This window comes from Cottoperca gobio, chromosome 21, assembly GCF_900634415.1.
Source record: "Cottoperca gobio chromosome 21, fCotGob3.1, whole genome shotgun sequence".
Lineage (NCBI taxonomy): Eukaryota > Metazoa > Chordata > Actinopteri > Perciformes > Bovichtidae > Cottoperca > Cottoperca gobio.
Genome location: NC_041375.1, coordinates 6262331 through 6276096, shown reverse-complemented (window position 1 = coordinate 6276096; position 13766 = coordinate 6262331). Strand labels below are relative to the sequence as shown.

General features: G+C 41.3%; 1 protein-coding gene across 3 annotated transcripts in view; it reads left to right on the top strand.

Moving 5' to 3' along the window:
* The window catches only part of col18a1a (collagen type XVIII alpha 1 chain a), a 74315-nt gene that overhangs the window by 43193 nt on the left and 17356 nt on the right, over positions 1 to 13766 (top strand). For 2 of the 3 annotated variants that reach the window (XM_029459664.1, XM_029459662.1), the window contains 6 exons: positions 175 to 716; positions 2883 to 2966; positions 5097 to 5168; positions 10550 to 10628; positions 12351 to 12413; positions 13296 to 13426. In XM_029459664.1, coding sequence (XP_029315524.1) covers positions 175 to 716; positions 2883 to 2966; positions 5097 to 5168; positions 10550 to 10628; positions 12351 to 12413; positions 13296 to 13426 — 971 coding nt within the window. The remainder of the gene's footprint in view (positions 1 to 174; positions 717 to 2882; positions 2967 to 5096; positions 5169 to 10549; positions 10629 to 12350; positions 12414 to 13295; positions 13427 to 13766) is intronic. The other variant, XM_029459663.1, reaches the window with a different exon arrangement.

The following is a 13766-nucleotide window of genomic DNA, read 5'->3' as shown; positions in this document are numbered from 1 at the left end:
ATTCAAGTAACAGCAGTTGTTCCTGCATCCATCAGGCACATTCACTTTAAGTCTCCCCCAGCAGCCTAATAGAGCCTGGTCTAACATTATACCCTGCCATGCTGCCCTCCCATCTAACCTCCAGTATATACCATGCATATTGTGTTCTTACCTCCCTTTTCTTTCTCCCTGTAGAAGAAAGTGGAGTCTCCCTGCAACAGCTGATTGGGGATCCTCCCCCAAACACAATCACCCAGGTCTACGGGCCCGACAACAGCCCTGGCTATGTGTTTGGCCCTGATGCCAACACAGGGCAGCTGGCCCTCGCCCACCTGCCGAGCCCGTTCTACCGAGACTTTGCCCTCATCTTCAACCTGAAACCCACCTCTGAAAGGGGCGGCATCATCTTCTCCGTTACAGACGCCGCACAGCAGATCATGTATGTGGCTGTTAAACTGTCCGCCGTGAAGGGCAGCAACCAGAATGTCATCCTGTACTACACTGAGCCCGGCTCCCAGCAGTCGTATGAGGCGGCCAGGTTCCTTGTGCCCTCCATGAAGGATACCTGGACTCGTTTTGCCATCGCTGTGAGGGATGAGAAGGTGATGTTCTACTTCAACTGTGACACAGACCCTCAGGTGATGCGCATCGAGAGGTCGCAGGACGAGATGGAGCTGGAAGCCGGTGCTGGGGTCTTTGTCGGGCAAGCTGGAGGAGCTGATCTTGAGAAGTTTCTAGTGAGTCCACGCTTCGTCTGTTTTCAACAAAAGAATATTTAGGTCCATGAAATTAGGAAATTAAATTATTTAAGAACTCTATGGCATTGAAATATATACTGTATTTATTTTAAAAGCTTTCACAGTAGATAAAGACATGTGTTTTGCTTCTGCACTGAATAAGTCAGACTAATTCTTACGTGAACTTTGACGAGACGGGTCTCCTGGGGCAAAAGGTGCAGTTTTGATTCTCCATAGTCAATCATGTGAAACAACTTGGCCGAATAACTCTCATATGATTTGATTGCTCAAATTGGCCCAATCTAAACCACAACATAAATGTCTTGAGAGTGGTCTCACATAATTGGAAGACCTCACAGCTGGGATGTAATTAACTTCAGTCATTTGGCTGCTGTAAATCCCAGCAGTTGACCGCAACAACTGTTGACCTAAGCTGTTAAAGGGTTATTGTAGTTCACCCATGGCTACCTGCACGGAGAAAACATGCTTCTGCAGGCATTTTATTGTGATCATTTTTCTTTCTGCCACTGGCACTCTATTGCTTTAGGGATTTACATACTTAGGAGCATTTCACAATCGGTCAAACAATCACTATTGACCTAATTAATAAAAACCTTCTTTATTTAACTTTAAAAGAAAGATATTTAAGGACTTTTACTGGCTTCGATGGAAGCTATTCAGACACTTTTCATAGATGGCAGATTTATCAGCATTCAGTAGCCTCATTTTCTTTAAAATCCACAACATTCAGCATGCCCATGTTGTTTTTCTCCTTTTGAGAATTAACATGATGGTGATGCTCTTCTTTGTCGTTTCACTGTTAAGTGTTGCCATGTATGGAGTCTTGCTGCTTATATTGCCTTAAATGACCTCCCTGCTCTGTCAATAACACTGAATTGAGGCCATGAAACCCTAGAGGCACAAGCACCTTTGACCACCTTCATAGGCAAACCTAAAAGGAGGGGGATATTCCCTCTATCATCTGCTTAAAAGTATATTTTAATAACTGATTATATGGATACATAATAAAGAAAGAGATATTTACATTATTGAATAAGTCAAAAGTCCAAATGAGTACTTCCCATAAATGTTAGGGGAAATACAGTTTTTAGTGTTTGCCAGATGAGCCATCAGCGCTCGCCTCCTCTCAGCTGTAACTCTTGTTTAAATCTTTTTATTACCATGTTTGAAGACAGCTGCTTATTTTGTTGTAAAGCACTTTGCAACTCTGCTACACAGTTCCAGTTTTTTTCTTTTTTTCTTTACACAAGCCCATCTAAGGTATTTCCTTGTGGTTGGATATTTTGTCAGAAAGATGTATTACAAAGTGCTTATTTGGAAAAGGAACCTAACACTGTTTCTTCTTTGTTGACCCTCGCATGGCCCTAATCTAAAAAAGGTCATGTGAATTCAATTTCTCTAATCAAATCAAGACTTGGCGAGCCTCTTTTGCATTTAAATATTTACACATTTATATAATGAACATTCCATTCTGAAATAGGAGTTGTTTAGTAGATGTCCCTTTTTTCTTATTATCCATCACTAGCAGAAACATGCCACAGTGACAGTTTAGTCCTTCTCAAGCATAGAATCTAAGATTTATTGCGAAGATCCAAAGCAATTTGTTTCAAAAAGACCATGACATGTCGACTAAACATTGTACAAAGTCTGTACAACCATTAAAAGCCGTTGGTTCAATATCAAAGATCTTTCGCTGTTTATCTTCAAAGCTATCTTTAAACAATCCATTTGACTTTTTTCTCAGGACATAAATGTGTCTTAAGAGTGAACTTCAAATAACTCAGCAGCAGAGAAACCACCTCCTCATTCAGAGCTAATGGCCCTTTGATAGGCAGTCAGATAGCATGAATGCTATCTGTGCAAGTATCCTGTGTGGGAACATGTATCTGATTGTGTGTGGGGCAGAGATACTAGCACTTCACAGGCAGACGCTCAAACCGGAGACATCAATAGACCCTGTGATTTTGTGGAAAGAGGAAATTCCCTAAAATATGTTAGCAGCAAGATAAGCATCCGTATATGTATGATGAAAGTGAGACGCATTGTGTGTGTGGGTGTGTGAGTGAGTGTGTGAGAACAAGTGCTGTTCTGACATTATTACATGTATCATTAACATGAAAACACCATGTCCTTGTTTTGCAATAGGGGGTAATCAGTGAGCTGAGGGTGGTGGGAGACCCCCGTGCTGCTGAGAGGCACTGTGAGGAGGATGAAGACGACTCTGATATGGTAAGTAGGCCTACAGGTTCAGGTAACTTTATTTTACCTTAGGTAGATTTGGTTTGCAGTAGATGAGGCATCCATCTTGACACACATTTTATAAACAACACAGACAATAGAAAGACATGATAATTGTAATCAAGGCTCCAATAATCTAAACCACTAAAATAAATAAGCGTTGCTTCTATAGCATCTTTGCAATGTTGCTAAACTCCTTTCCCGAACAATGGTTGTGTAATAGCTTAGCAACAGTAACCAGGCACTGCAGGCCTGTCAAGTCTTTCTAGCTAGCTAGCTTAATGCTACCACTTCCAGTAATAACAAAGCGTTACTTCCATGGACAAAGAAAGTTTTCTAACTATGTCACAGTAGTTTGTGGGGGTTACAGGTAACATTAAGAAATAAAACACACATCCACTGTAATATTTCATCACTTTGGGGAAGCCAGACCCGGATACTATCAGAGTTTAAGCTTAGCACGTTTGCAGTGCTGAATAGAGTAAACAAAAACAGCACACAATTATTTTAACTTTATAATTATGTTGGCTTAAGTGGAAGTAAAAGTTCTAATGAAAAGTTTAGTAAGAGTAAATAAATATCTAATTTAAACTACTCAAGTAGTGAGTATATGATTGGCTGGTAGGCTTATGATATCGCTCGCTGTCTGCCAATCGCTGTCGTGCGTGTGAGCTCAGCTGAATACAAAAATTATTTATAGCTAAATGTATCAGTAAAAATAGAGTGTGTAGCCTAAAGTTATAGCATAGAAGTACATGTATTTTATCGCAAATGTACGTAATGTATGTAAGACTAAAACAAATTCTGCCAAACAACTTCTCTTAGAAGTAGGCGACATGTAACTGAGTTAATCCACCACTGCTCGTTTACCAAACTCATAAATCATAAAACCTTTTTCTGCTATTACATACTGTACAAAAATTCAAACAAGAATGTAAGCAGCCACACAGGGTTTTTGTTAGAATTAAATTACAGTCTGATCTTTAATGTTTCCTTATCATACCTATTATACTGGGACTAACCATCTCTCACCTCCATGTCTTCTATTTGGAGACATGGAGGTGGCTGAATTCTTTTGCCAGGAAAACATGCAGCATTCGCTTCAGGATTTTCAACCGTCTTGTGCATAGTTAAACCACTTTTACAAGATTTATCATTTTTAAAAGGAGTCAGCTGAAAACATAAGAAAGTTAGCCTGAAACAAGGTTTTCAACCAACCCATGGAGCTATCATTAACCTAATTGCCTAGGTTGCTGCAGCTGATAGAATCTGCCAGCGATAGTTCATTTAGCGGGCAATTATTATTATTCTAATTATTGAAATTATTAAAATGATTTCCTCAGTCTGAAATCAGGGACCCATCGTTGCAAATATTACTAAGAATTCTGCTGGTGGATCTGCCTCTGCATTAGGGAGATGCCCTAAAGCAGCACAAGTAATGAAAAGCGCAGCCTTTTCACCGCTGACCCCGACCACCCACACACAAACACAGGTGCCTCTCTGCAGCCCACCAGCAGCCTTTACTGATAATTAGTAAAACATTGCTTTCACAGCTGCTCTGCTCCCCGGGACCACCAAAACCTTGTCCTTACTGAGAGAATAAGGTTCAAGATTGTACCGCTTCAAATCTTTAGATGTCGTTTGGATTAGATGGGAGAATCCTATTCCGAGTGTAAATGACAGGTTTCTGATTTCTGAATGAGTCTTTTATCTCAAATGCTAACTTCACACACAGCTGTTCACAGGACTCATTCAAAAATATTGAATTACCAAGACGTATGAATGTAAGGGGGTGCATGACACCTACATACTGTATTGTAAATTGTCTGATACAACAAATATACAAGCGTTTGACTTAATGACAGTTGTGGAGAGACAGAGAGTATTGTTAAGTTAGAGAGAGTTCAGAATGAATAACAGTTTTGAATATCAGTTTTTTATCAGGTATGGGGCTCATTGAGATTAAAATATCTATTTCAACAGGGACCTGGCCAAGATGACGGCATAAACATTTTAAAAGAACATTTTCAGATATTAAAGCTTTTTAATTGTCAGTGCATAAAAAAAAAAAAAGAACATCTTGTTGACATTCAAATAAAAATGTCTGATTGTGCTCCTCAGGCTTCAGGTGAAGGAAGCGGCGATGAGGAAAGCAGACGTCCAAAACCAACCGTGGAGAAGCATAGATGGACGGTATGGAACAACTTTTTATTTATTACAAAGGTTTGACAATATTTACCTGCTGTTGTTTGTTTTTCCTTATCATTAAAGTTTGGCTAAAGGATGTTTCATTACTAACGGTACTGTTCCTCAGCCCCGCCGTCAGATGGGGGTATCCCGGCCAAGGCCCAGGGCGTGCCCATGCAAATGTCAATGGTTAATACAACGATTTACTTACTAACTTATCTCACTTATTTACATGATAAATACATGATAAATACATGTTGTTATCATTAAAATACATTTCAACTTGTCATCGAATACCCTACCCCCCGCAGATACTGTTAAAATACTGTGGTCCAAACTTGCAGAACACACATGTGCCACTAATGTAAAGATTAGCTGGCGAAGTCAAAATGCCTTAAGAAATTCAGAGGCTCAAAAAAAGAAAAGCCAGGGTACAGAGAGAACAATACATTGAAAGTCAATGGGCAAATATCTGGCCAAAATAAAGTGTGAAGAAGCAGCAGTTATGGCAGGCGAAGCTGGACGTGGCAAAGGTGAGGAGCACCTTAAATAGCACATTAAAAACCTTCTGTAGCGGGCTACGTTTTAAAGTTATGGTGACCCGGATGGGTCTTTAACACTGGATTTTGGAAAATGGTCGAGAGAGACTCCATCTTTGTCACTATAAAGCCAAGAGCTTATTTGAAATTGCCTGTGTTGGTATTGAAGCTAAGGGTGGGTGCTTGCAGTTATTTTGCTGCCTTTATTCTTCTTGGTACATTATATTGAAACATTGTGTTCTACCATTTTCTAACTGGACAGTGTGTTTGTTTTAAATAGAGATATAAGAGAGCGAGAAGAAGTTTCAAGGAAGAATGCTTTGTTCCCTAAAGAGGACTCCGTCAGCTAATCGAGCCAGACATGTATACCTGGCCGTCAAAGATTATTAACAGCAGACCGTGCTTCTGCAAACCGAGTCACCCCATTGTTAGATGTACCACTGATCTCTGTCTCAGGTTACTCTCTATAAGTGAGTGAACACACTTATCCCTCAAGAGAGATTAAAAACTGCTGAGTTGATGTCTTCTGTCTTATAGATTTGGGGACAAAGACTTTTTACATGGATAGTTTCCTCTCGTCAGCCTAGAGAGGAAATATGTTAAAACTGGGGCTTTCTAAAGTGTAGGAGCTAATAACATCCTTCTGAAATGTTATTGCCATGTTCCTTTCTTACAGCTGTCCAAGTAGAAAGTATGTTCAGCAAAAAGAATGTTAAACTTTGAGTGTTAGTTTTAGCACATTCATTCAGTATAAACTACACATGATAGAACAGCAGGGGGTTACCTAGTGTCAGGTGAGGTGCCATGGATAGATGTAGCTCTAGACTTTCCACTTGGATGAAGACATATATCACCAGAAAGCTGACAGATCATAGTCTCTTACCACCATGCACATTTGCACTGTTCTGTTCACTCACACTGTCGCACTTCTGCTATTATTCACACTCTCTTTTTGCAGTTCTCTAAATCACTGCATGTTCTTGTATCTCTTAGTGTCTTCCTTCATCTCTCCTTTTCTCACTCTCTCTATACCCCCCCCCCCCCCCCATTTGTCTTTCCATCTTCCTCTCTCTGCTTTCTGTCTCTCTCACATTCACAATCAGATTCCACAGACACCCACTCACATCCTCTCACCCTCAAAGATAGCCACGCAGGCTGAAATGTGGCACGCCCTGCACCCTGCTCCTCTGTGCGTGCATGCACTCCCACTCACAATTATAGTGAAGAGTCAGGAAAACCAGATGGCAATTTGGACTCGATCTGATCCAAGTCAGAGGCCCCCGCCTCCAGGCTCTGTTATTCTGACTGGTTTCTAAATCAACTGTGTACAGGAGCTGACAGAGGTGGAAAGAAAGTGAGAGACGGAGACAGAGAGGCAGGGTCAGACACCTCGAGTCGGAAGTCTCTTCACCATTACTGCCATACACTCTGCAGCTTTTATAAGGGGCTTTTCCATCTGTTTGGTAGGCATTTATCATGTAGTATGTAATGTCATGTAACAACAGCTGGCATCTAATGCCTACCTGCCAATGTTTTTCCTTCTGAAGTCTGTTCACAGAAAGTGTAACCTACACTCTGCACGATTGTCCAACCGGTGCAATTAAGGCAAGTCTGGGCAGAGACAAGAGACAGGGAGAGTTGTATAAGTGAAACTTTCCATTTTGTCATCCTGGAATCCATGATGATAGATGGCAGAGCGAGTCAGTCACCCTTCACAGTGTCACTGCTGGAGTCCAAGTGTCTCCTTCAGCCTGAAGCCCAAAGAGGAAATGTTTCAAGAGCGTAATCATCCTAACTGCATGTCATTGTTTCAGGGAGAGTGCAGCTACTTAGTTGTTACAAGCAATGTTAAGAAAGCTTTTGTAACTTCTTAATATGAACACAGTTATGGATTTTGTGTATTAAGAGTTGTACTTGGACAAATATGAGGTTTTGCGACCTGGCTTGGACTCGTCTGCTGTGAGACTTGACTAACTTGAGACCTGAATGCCTGAAGACTTGACGGCATTAAGCTGAGGAGACTTGACTTGGTGAGCCATAAATATGAAAGCGGCTCCACTGAATGAAGTTGTGACTGTGGGAGCTCTGCCAAACTGTCATGACTAATTAATGACATCACCAGGCACCAGAATCAAATGGAGAAAATTCTGATGAAAGACATTTCTTTCATTATGAAAGTAATGAGTCTATACACATAGTTTCTCCTCCTCACTAACATATCACTTATTTTCCTCCCTGCAGCTATAATTATGATGCAGATGCACAATATTTATTTATGTACTAGTTCATCCTAAAACTAACCACACAAAAGTCCAATAAGTTCCCTCTGTTATACTGATAGGGAATGCAATAAAAAAAAGAAAAATACTTCCTACGCTGCTGCAGAGATGGAATATGTTCATTGCCGAGGGAGCTGCATACCTGCTCTTAGATTCAGGGGGTCGTGTGGTTCAAATCCATCAACACTAAGTTCTAAAGATCGGAGCCTCCCACATGTCAACCTCAGCTATGATGGATAAGTAAAGGAGTGAACAAGCAGGGTATTCTTTATCACATTAATACATATATCAACTTAGAACAGTCAATAGTGCTCGAGCCAAATTCTTAGCATAGCCAGTGCCGTGCAACACAGTGGGGATAATTCCAGAGAAAGTAAACTGGTTAATTATCAACCCGGGCTTCACTTTGCCCCCTCAGCTGCCCCCTCTGCTCCATTCTTTATCCCACTCCTCTCTGGAATTCCACAGGTGACAATTCGAGGTGTTTCACTGGTGAAGAATGAGTTACAGGCGGGTGTATTTGCATTATTTCCTCCCACTCTCTTGTTTTTACCCAAAGGCAGTTTGGGGGCAGAAGTGACGAGTGACCCCACCTCCCCCGACCTTCAATAGCTCCTGTTGCTTCTCTCAGTCCTGCGGTGTAAAGGCCCTGACACACCAAGCAGATTATTGTGTGTTAATGACAGTTGATGTCTGGTGTCTTTCGGGCCTAGTTTTTGCATTGTGTTCCGTACTGTCGGTACTTTCCAGCCCTGCCGACAGTGTTCACCGCGGGCCTTGTCGACAAGATACATCACTCTGATTGGCTGTTCAGTGCTAATCAGTGCACGAGAAGAGAAACGGAGGTGAGGAAAACAAACAAACGACGAAGAAGTGAAGAAACGTGAAGAGGGCAAACACAGTCTCTTTTTATTTTTTCATCTTCATTTCATCTGATCATTCAAATACACGGATATTTTCACAACGACATGGTCACCTGGAATGAAGTGTTCAGCGAGAGGGGTGTCAAAATGTTTGTCAAACGCTGCTTACTTTCAATGTGTGTATCTTAACAACGGCTCGTATATTTACAGCCATAGGTCTTCCAGAATACTTTTTCTAATGACGAATGCAAGCTGTCTCTCAATTCAGGGGCTGCAGCCTTTGGAAGACTCAGCCTTCGGAGGACGCATCCTTCGAAGGACGCAGCCTTCGGAGGACGCATCCTTCGGAGGACGCAGCCTTCGGAGGACGCATCCTTCGGAGGACGCAGCCTTCGGAGGACGCATCCTTCGGAGGACGCATCCTTCGGAGGACGCAGCCTTCGGAGGACGCATTCTTCGGAGGACGCAGCCTTCGGAGGACGCATCCTTCGGAGGACGCAGCCTTCGGAGGACGCAGCCTTCGGAGGACGCAGCCTTCGGAGGACGCAGCCTTCGGAGGACGCAGCCTTCGGAGGACTACAAAAAGACGGTCTGGTCCATGGAGGATTTCCTGTTACGTCAACACCTGTTCCTGACCCTACCTTTTGCCGCTCCTGTCGCCTAGCAACTCTCTGAAGTTATTAAGCACAATTGACAGCCTACAACAACGCAACAGTCGGCTCCGTCGTCACTTGTTCTTTAATGTCTGTTTGGTGTGTCACAGTGAGGGAGGATTGTTGATTAACTGCAAAAGATTTATTTTTGTTGAAAAAGATAGATATGACAAATTCACAACATGTTTTTTCTCTACGAATATTCTGCTGCAATCCATATTTGTTGGCGTTTAGCCTTTCAAACACATTTTCACTGCGATAAAAAACGCTCAAAAACTATTTGCTCTCACGCGTGCCGGACTGACGAGTTCTATTCATTAAAGATAATTGATTTAATAAAAAGTCTTATCCTTTAATCTGATGAATCACTTTATTTAAATTGATAATTATGTTCTTAAATGTGGTTTGAAGTGGCAGCAATGACATGACCACACACACACACACACACACACACACACACACACACACATGAATGTTAATTAAGGTTGATGTCATTTGCATTGTAAATAAATGCATTTATTGTTCTCTTTATAGCTCTGGATGATATTGTGCAACAGCAGCTAGATCAGCATGACAAACTGGGAGCTGCGTTCCCTGGCAGCCTTAATGATGTTCACATAAAAAGGAGTTTTGCAACATGGTCCGGGCATGAGATGTCTGTCAGTGATTAACGCATAAACTGCATAAACTGCATAAACTGCAATTACTGAAAACAATAACAATTTGCCAAAAAGAAGGAAAACAGTTTTGTTCTGTTCTTGGTTTGCCATGCACATGTTGACTCAATAATGTTGACTCTGTTTAAAAGGCTTCGTGTAGAGCTGGGAAACAACCTTGTTGCTTATGAAGAGAGCTTTGTCTGCACAAACTATAAACATTAGTGCGATTAAACAGTAACACAATGCCTACTCTTTCCCAGCAATTGTTCCTTCTATGTAGAGGGGATACCAGGGGAAGCAGAGACATAACATCTTGAGCAGGCTTCCAGTAAATGTTATCCATTGCCCTTTTTAAATATGTATCTCTCTCTGCTGCATTATATGTTTCCTGCAGACTACTCCTCCATCTTCCCGGCCCATTCAGCAGCCACCACTGACCAGGAAGGACGAGCTGTCTATGGCAAGAGAAACAGGTACGTTTATCTGAACACTTCCTTAAAAGAAACTGAATTGTGTTAGTGATCAGCACTAACTGTTTGTTTCTCTGGTTTTGTTAGTCAAAAAGTTTAGTGTACTTTCTTTATGCCCGCCCTCTTCAGTTTTTTGACAGAGAAAAAAACTATATTTCATACAACTATATGAAGTATTCACGTGTCTTCTCTCACCTGCCGGGTATGGAGGGGAATGTTTATGACAGCACAAGGTGTTGCAGAGTTCATATTCCTTGAACATGTATAGCGGAGCCAGTCAGAGCTTGCTGCAAATGTATTCACTGATGTCTCCATCTAGTGGACATCAGGATGAATAAGGTCCTGTTTGTGATGAGCACTGACGTGTCAGTGTAGGTGTTGCTTTCTGTATGAATTACATTGCAATATATGATCTTCACTGGGAGCAGTGATGTTCATGTTTTTACAAAGATTAATAAATCTCCACAAATAATGTATCCCTATCTTACTAAGTGATTAACCCACAGATTATGTGAAAGATATGTTCTGCTATGTACTTCATTATATATATGATATATTGCACATGGTATTCCAGTAGAGAAAATATCAAACTGTGTAATGTAAATACCCTTAAGCATTTGTGTAAAGTTTTTAAAAGTCTTACTTTGGCGCCATCTGGTTGTCGTGGCTTTAATGACACAGTGGTCTCAATCTTATCTACAGAGACACAATGTTTTAGTTTGGAACCTGATTGTTGCATTTTCTGCAATATAAAGTATACAAACATATTGTTTATAACAATATTACATATGAATTTAATAAAGCGTCAACACTAATGCTAAGTGCAATGTAGGTCTTTGATGGAGCACTTTATGGAACTCACCAGCGTTAATATCGTTGATGAAAACGATGACTGAATATGTTCGTCATCAACCTTTATTCCATGACTAAGACGAGACGATGAGGAGGCGACACCAACGCCATTAAACTCTAACTGTGACGATATCCACATGCTGTATTGTTGACAAAAAGACGAGACAAAAACTATTATATTTTACGCTGACAAAATATTATAGAACTTTCTTTTCCCGCATGAAAACTACAGCGTCACCACAATGAGTACAGACAGGAGGACTCAGAGTTACTTTACTTACTGAAGTTAAAGTTAACAATGACATGATGATGAGTGACTGAAATGTTCAATATAATCTGATGACTAAAACACTTTTAATTACCTTCACTTATATACTAAATAAAATGTATTCTTAAAGGCACAATGAGTTGTGTGTGCACTGACTCGTGCAAATATAATCCCTCTCAATCATCACTTGGGATGTGTGGTGGTGTCTGTATCTGCAGAGACCCTGCTTTCTCTGCCTTGATTTTCTTATTTGCTGTGTTTGGAACGTTTCTGGGTGTCAACCTCTATAAAAAATGTAGCGACCAGGTGCCAGATCGCAAGCTCGCATCCAAAACAATTGTGGACACAGTGTAGATATATTGAGGAGAAATGGCGAGCAGAAAAAGCTTGTTCCAAAAGCAGAGGTTGGCTTTCACCCGCTGTCAAACACCCTAAAACTCGTTGAACCAGGGAGTAGGGGCCTTTTAATACTGTAAAAAACATCATTACTGAATGGACAATATACCTATTTATCTTCCCTCACATCCTGGAGCAACCATGTAACTAACATGACATCTTGTTAATCTTGACACTTGATTTAACACTGTCTTTTGCGTTGTGTTCAGCAAGTGACTCACATCACGTTTCAGTTTCTGCGGAGTCCAGGCCCGGGCTTCCTGTGTCACCAGGTGGGTCGAGGGGAGTTAAAAACACAGAGACAAGCATCCAAATCTCCCGTGTTTTGCTTCCTTTTTTATTCTCTGGTCTCACGCTCTGCTGCCTTGGAATCCAATGTGAGGTCCTTACGCAGGACCTCACATTGGATTCCAAGGCACACAAGCATGCATGAATCCATCTACTTTACGCTTTTGAATTCATGAAGGGTGGCGGACATGTTCGTATATAAGCCAAGGGGATGGAAAATTGGGCTGTTCAGTTTGTAATCCTCTGAAATAGTACACACAAAGAGACAATCGAAGAGCTCATTTGAGAGAGAGAGAAATGGAAAAAGGCTAGGAAAACTATTTTTGGTAGATCTTCACATAGATTTGCATTTCTTAAAAATAACAAGGATTGGAAAATATTGCATATTAGCTTAGGCTACTAATGCTATGACATGAGGTATTAGTTTCTGCTTATTGCCACTTCAGAGGCATGGCATCCATTTCTGCATTGCTAAACTCTAAACCCCTAAACTGGAACAGTCGAAGAGGACATCATGTTGCTGTGCATGTCAGCGTGTTGGAGATGTGTAACTTCTGCACTATAGAGGAAGTCGGTTGCATTTCATATTCTGTGGGAAGAGTTTAAGGTCACACCATAATATAAAGATGGTAGTGCATGCAGGTGTGGAACGCTGTATTCAGTTACCACTTCAAAACTAAATTACAGCCACACACACTGGGGGATTCTGACTCCATCAAGCAAAGAGTCCTTTTCTTTTCCTCTTTTCTCTCCTCTTCTTTGGGGTCCTGTTTATTGTTTGGTGTGCGGGATACAATCATTAATCATTTTTGAAAGGTCTTTTCATGAGGGCATTAATAACTCTGTCATTTTGTCGTTGTTTTCAGGGCCAGCTGGGGCTAAAGGAGAAAAGGGCGGCCGAGGGGATGGAGGAGTGAAAGGAGACAGGGGCCCAATTGGGCCGAAAGGAGAGGCCAGTTCTGGCTCCAGCTCACGAGGCGGAGCCCGTGGAGAGAAGGTTCGGACCTTTTTATATTATCTTCTTTGATAAGGGATGGAATACTGGTATTAGACACGTCATCTTCATCATGCAGTGTAATGATGCAACGCACTCATGTTGCCAGGAAACGTGTTATTATTCTTTTTTCAAAGCTAGTTTGTCCTTGTGAAGGTTGCATTGTAACTGGTGAAAGCAAATACAGCAGGGGGGGTAGTTACAGTAGCGATATGAGCTTTGGTTAAATGTCCCAAAGGAACACTAGAGGGAGCTGCACGTCCTAATTGTAAACAAGCATATGCCTATATAATGTCAAGCCATTTATTATGTTACTTTGTTATACATATAAAACATATATATA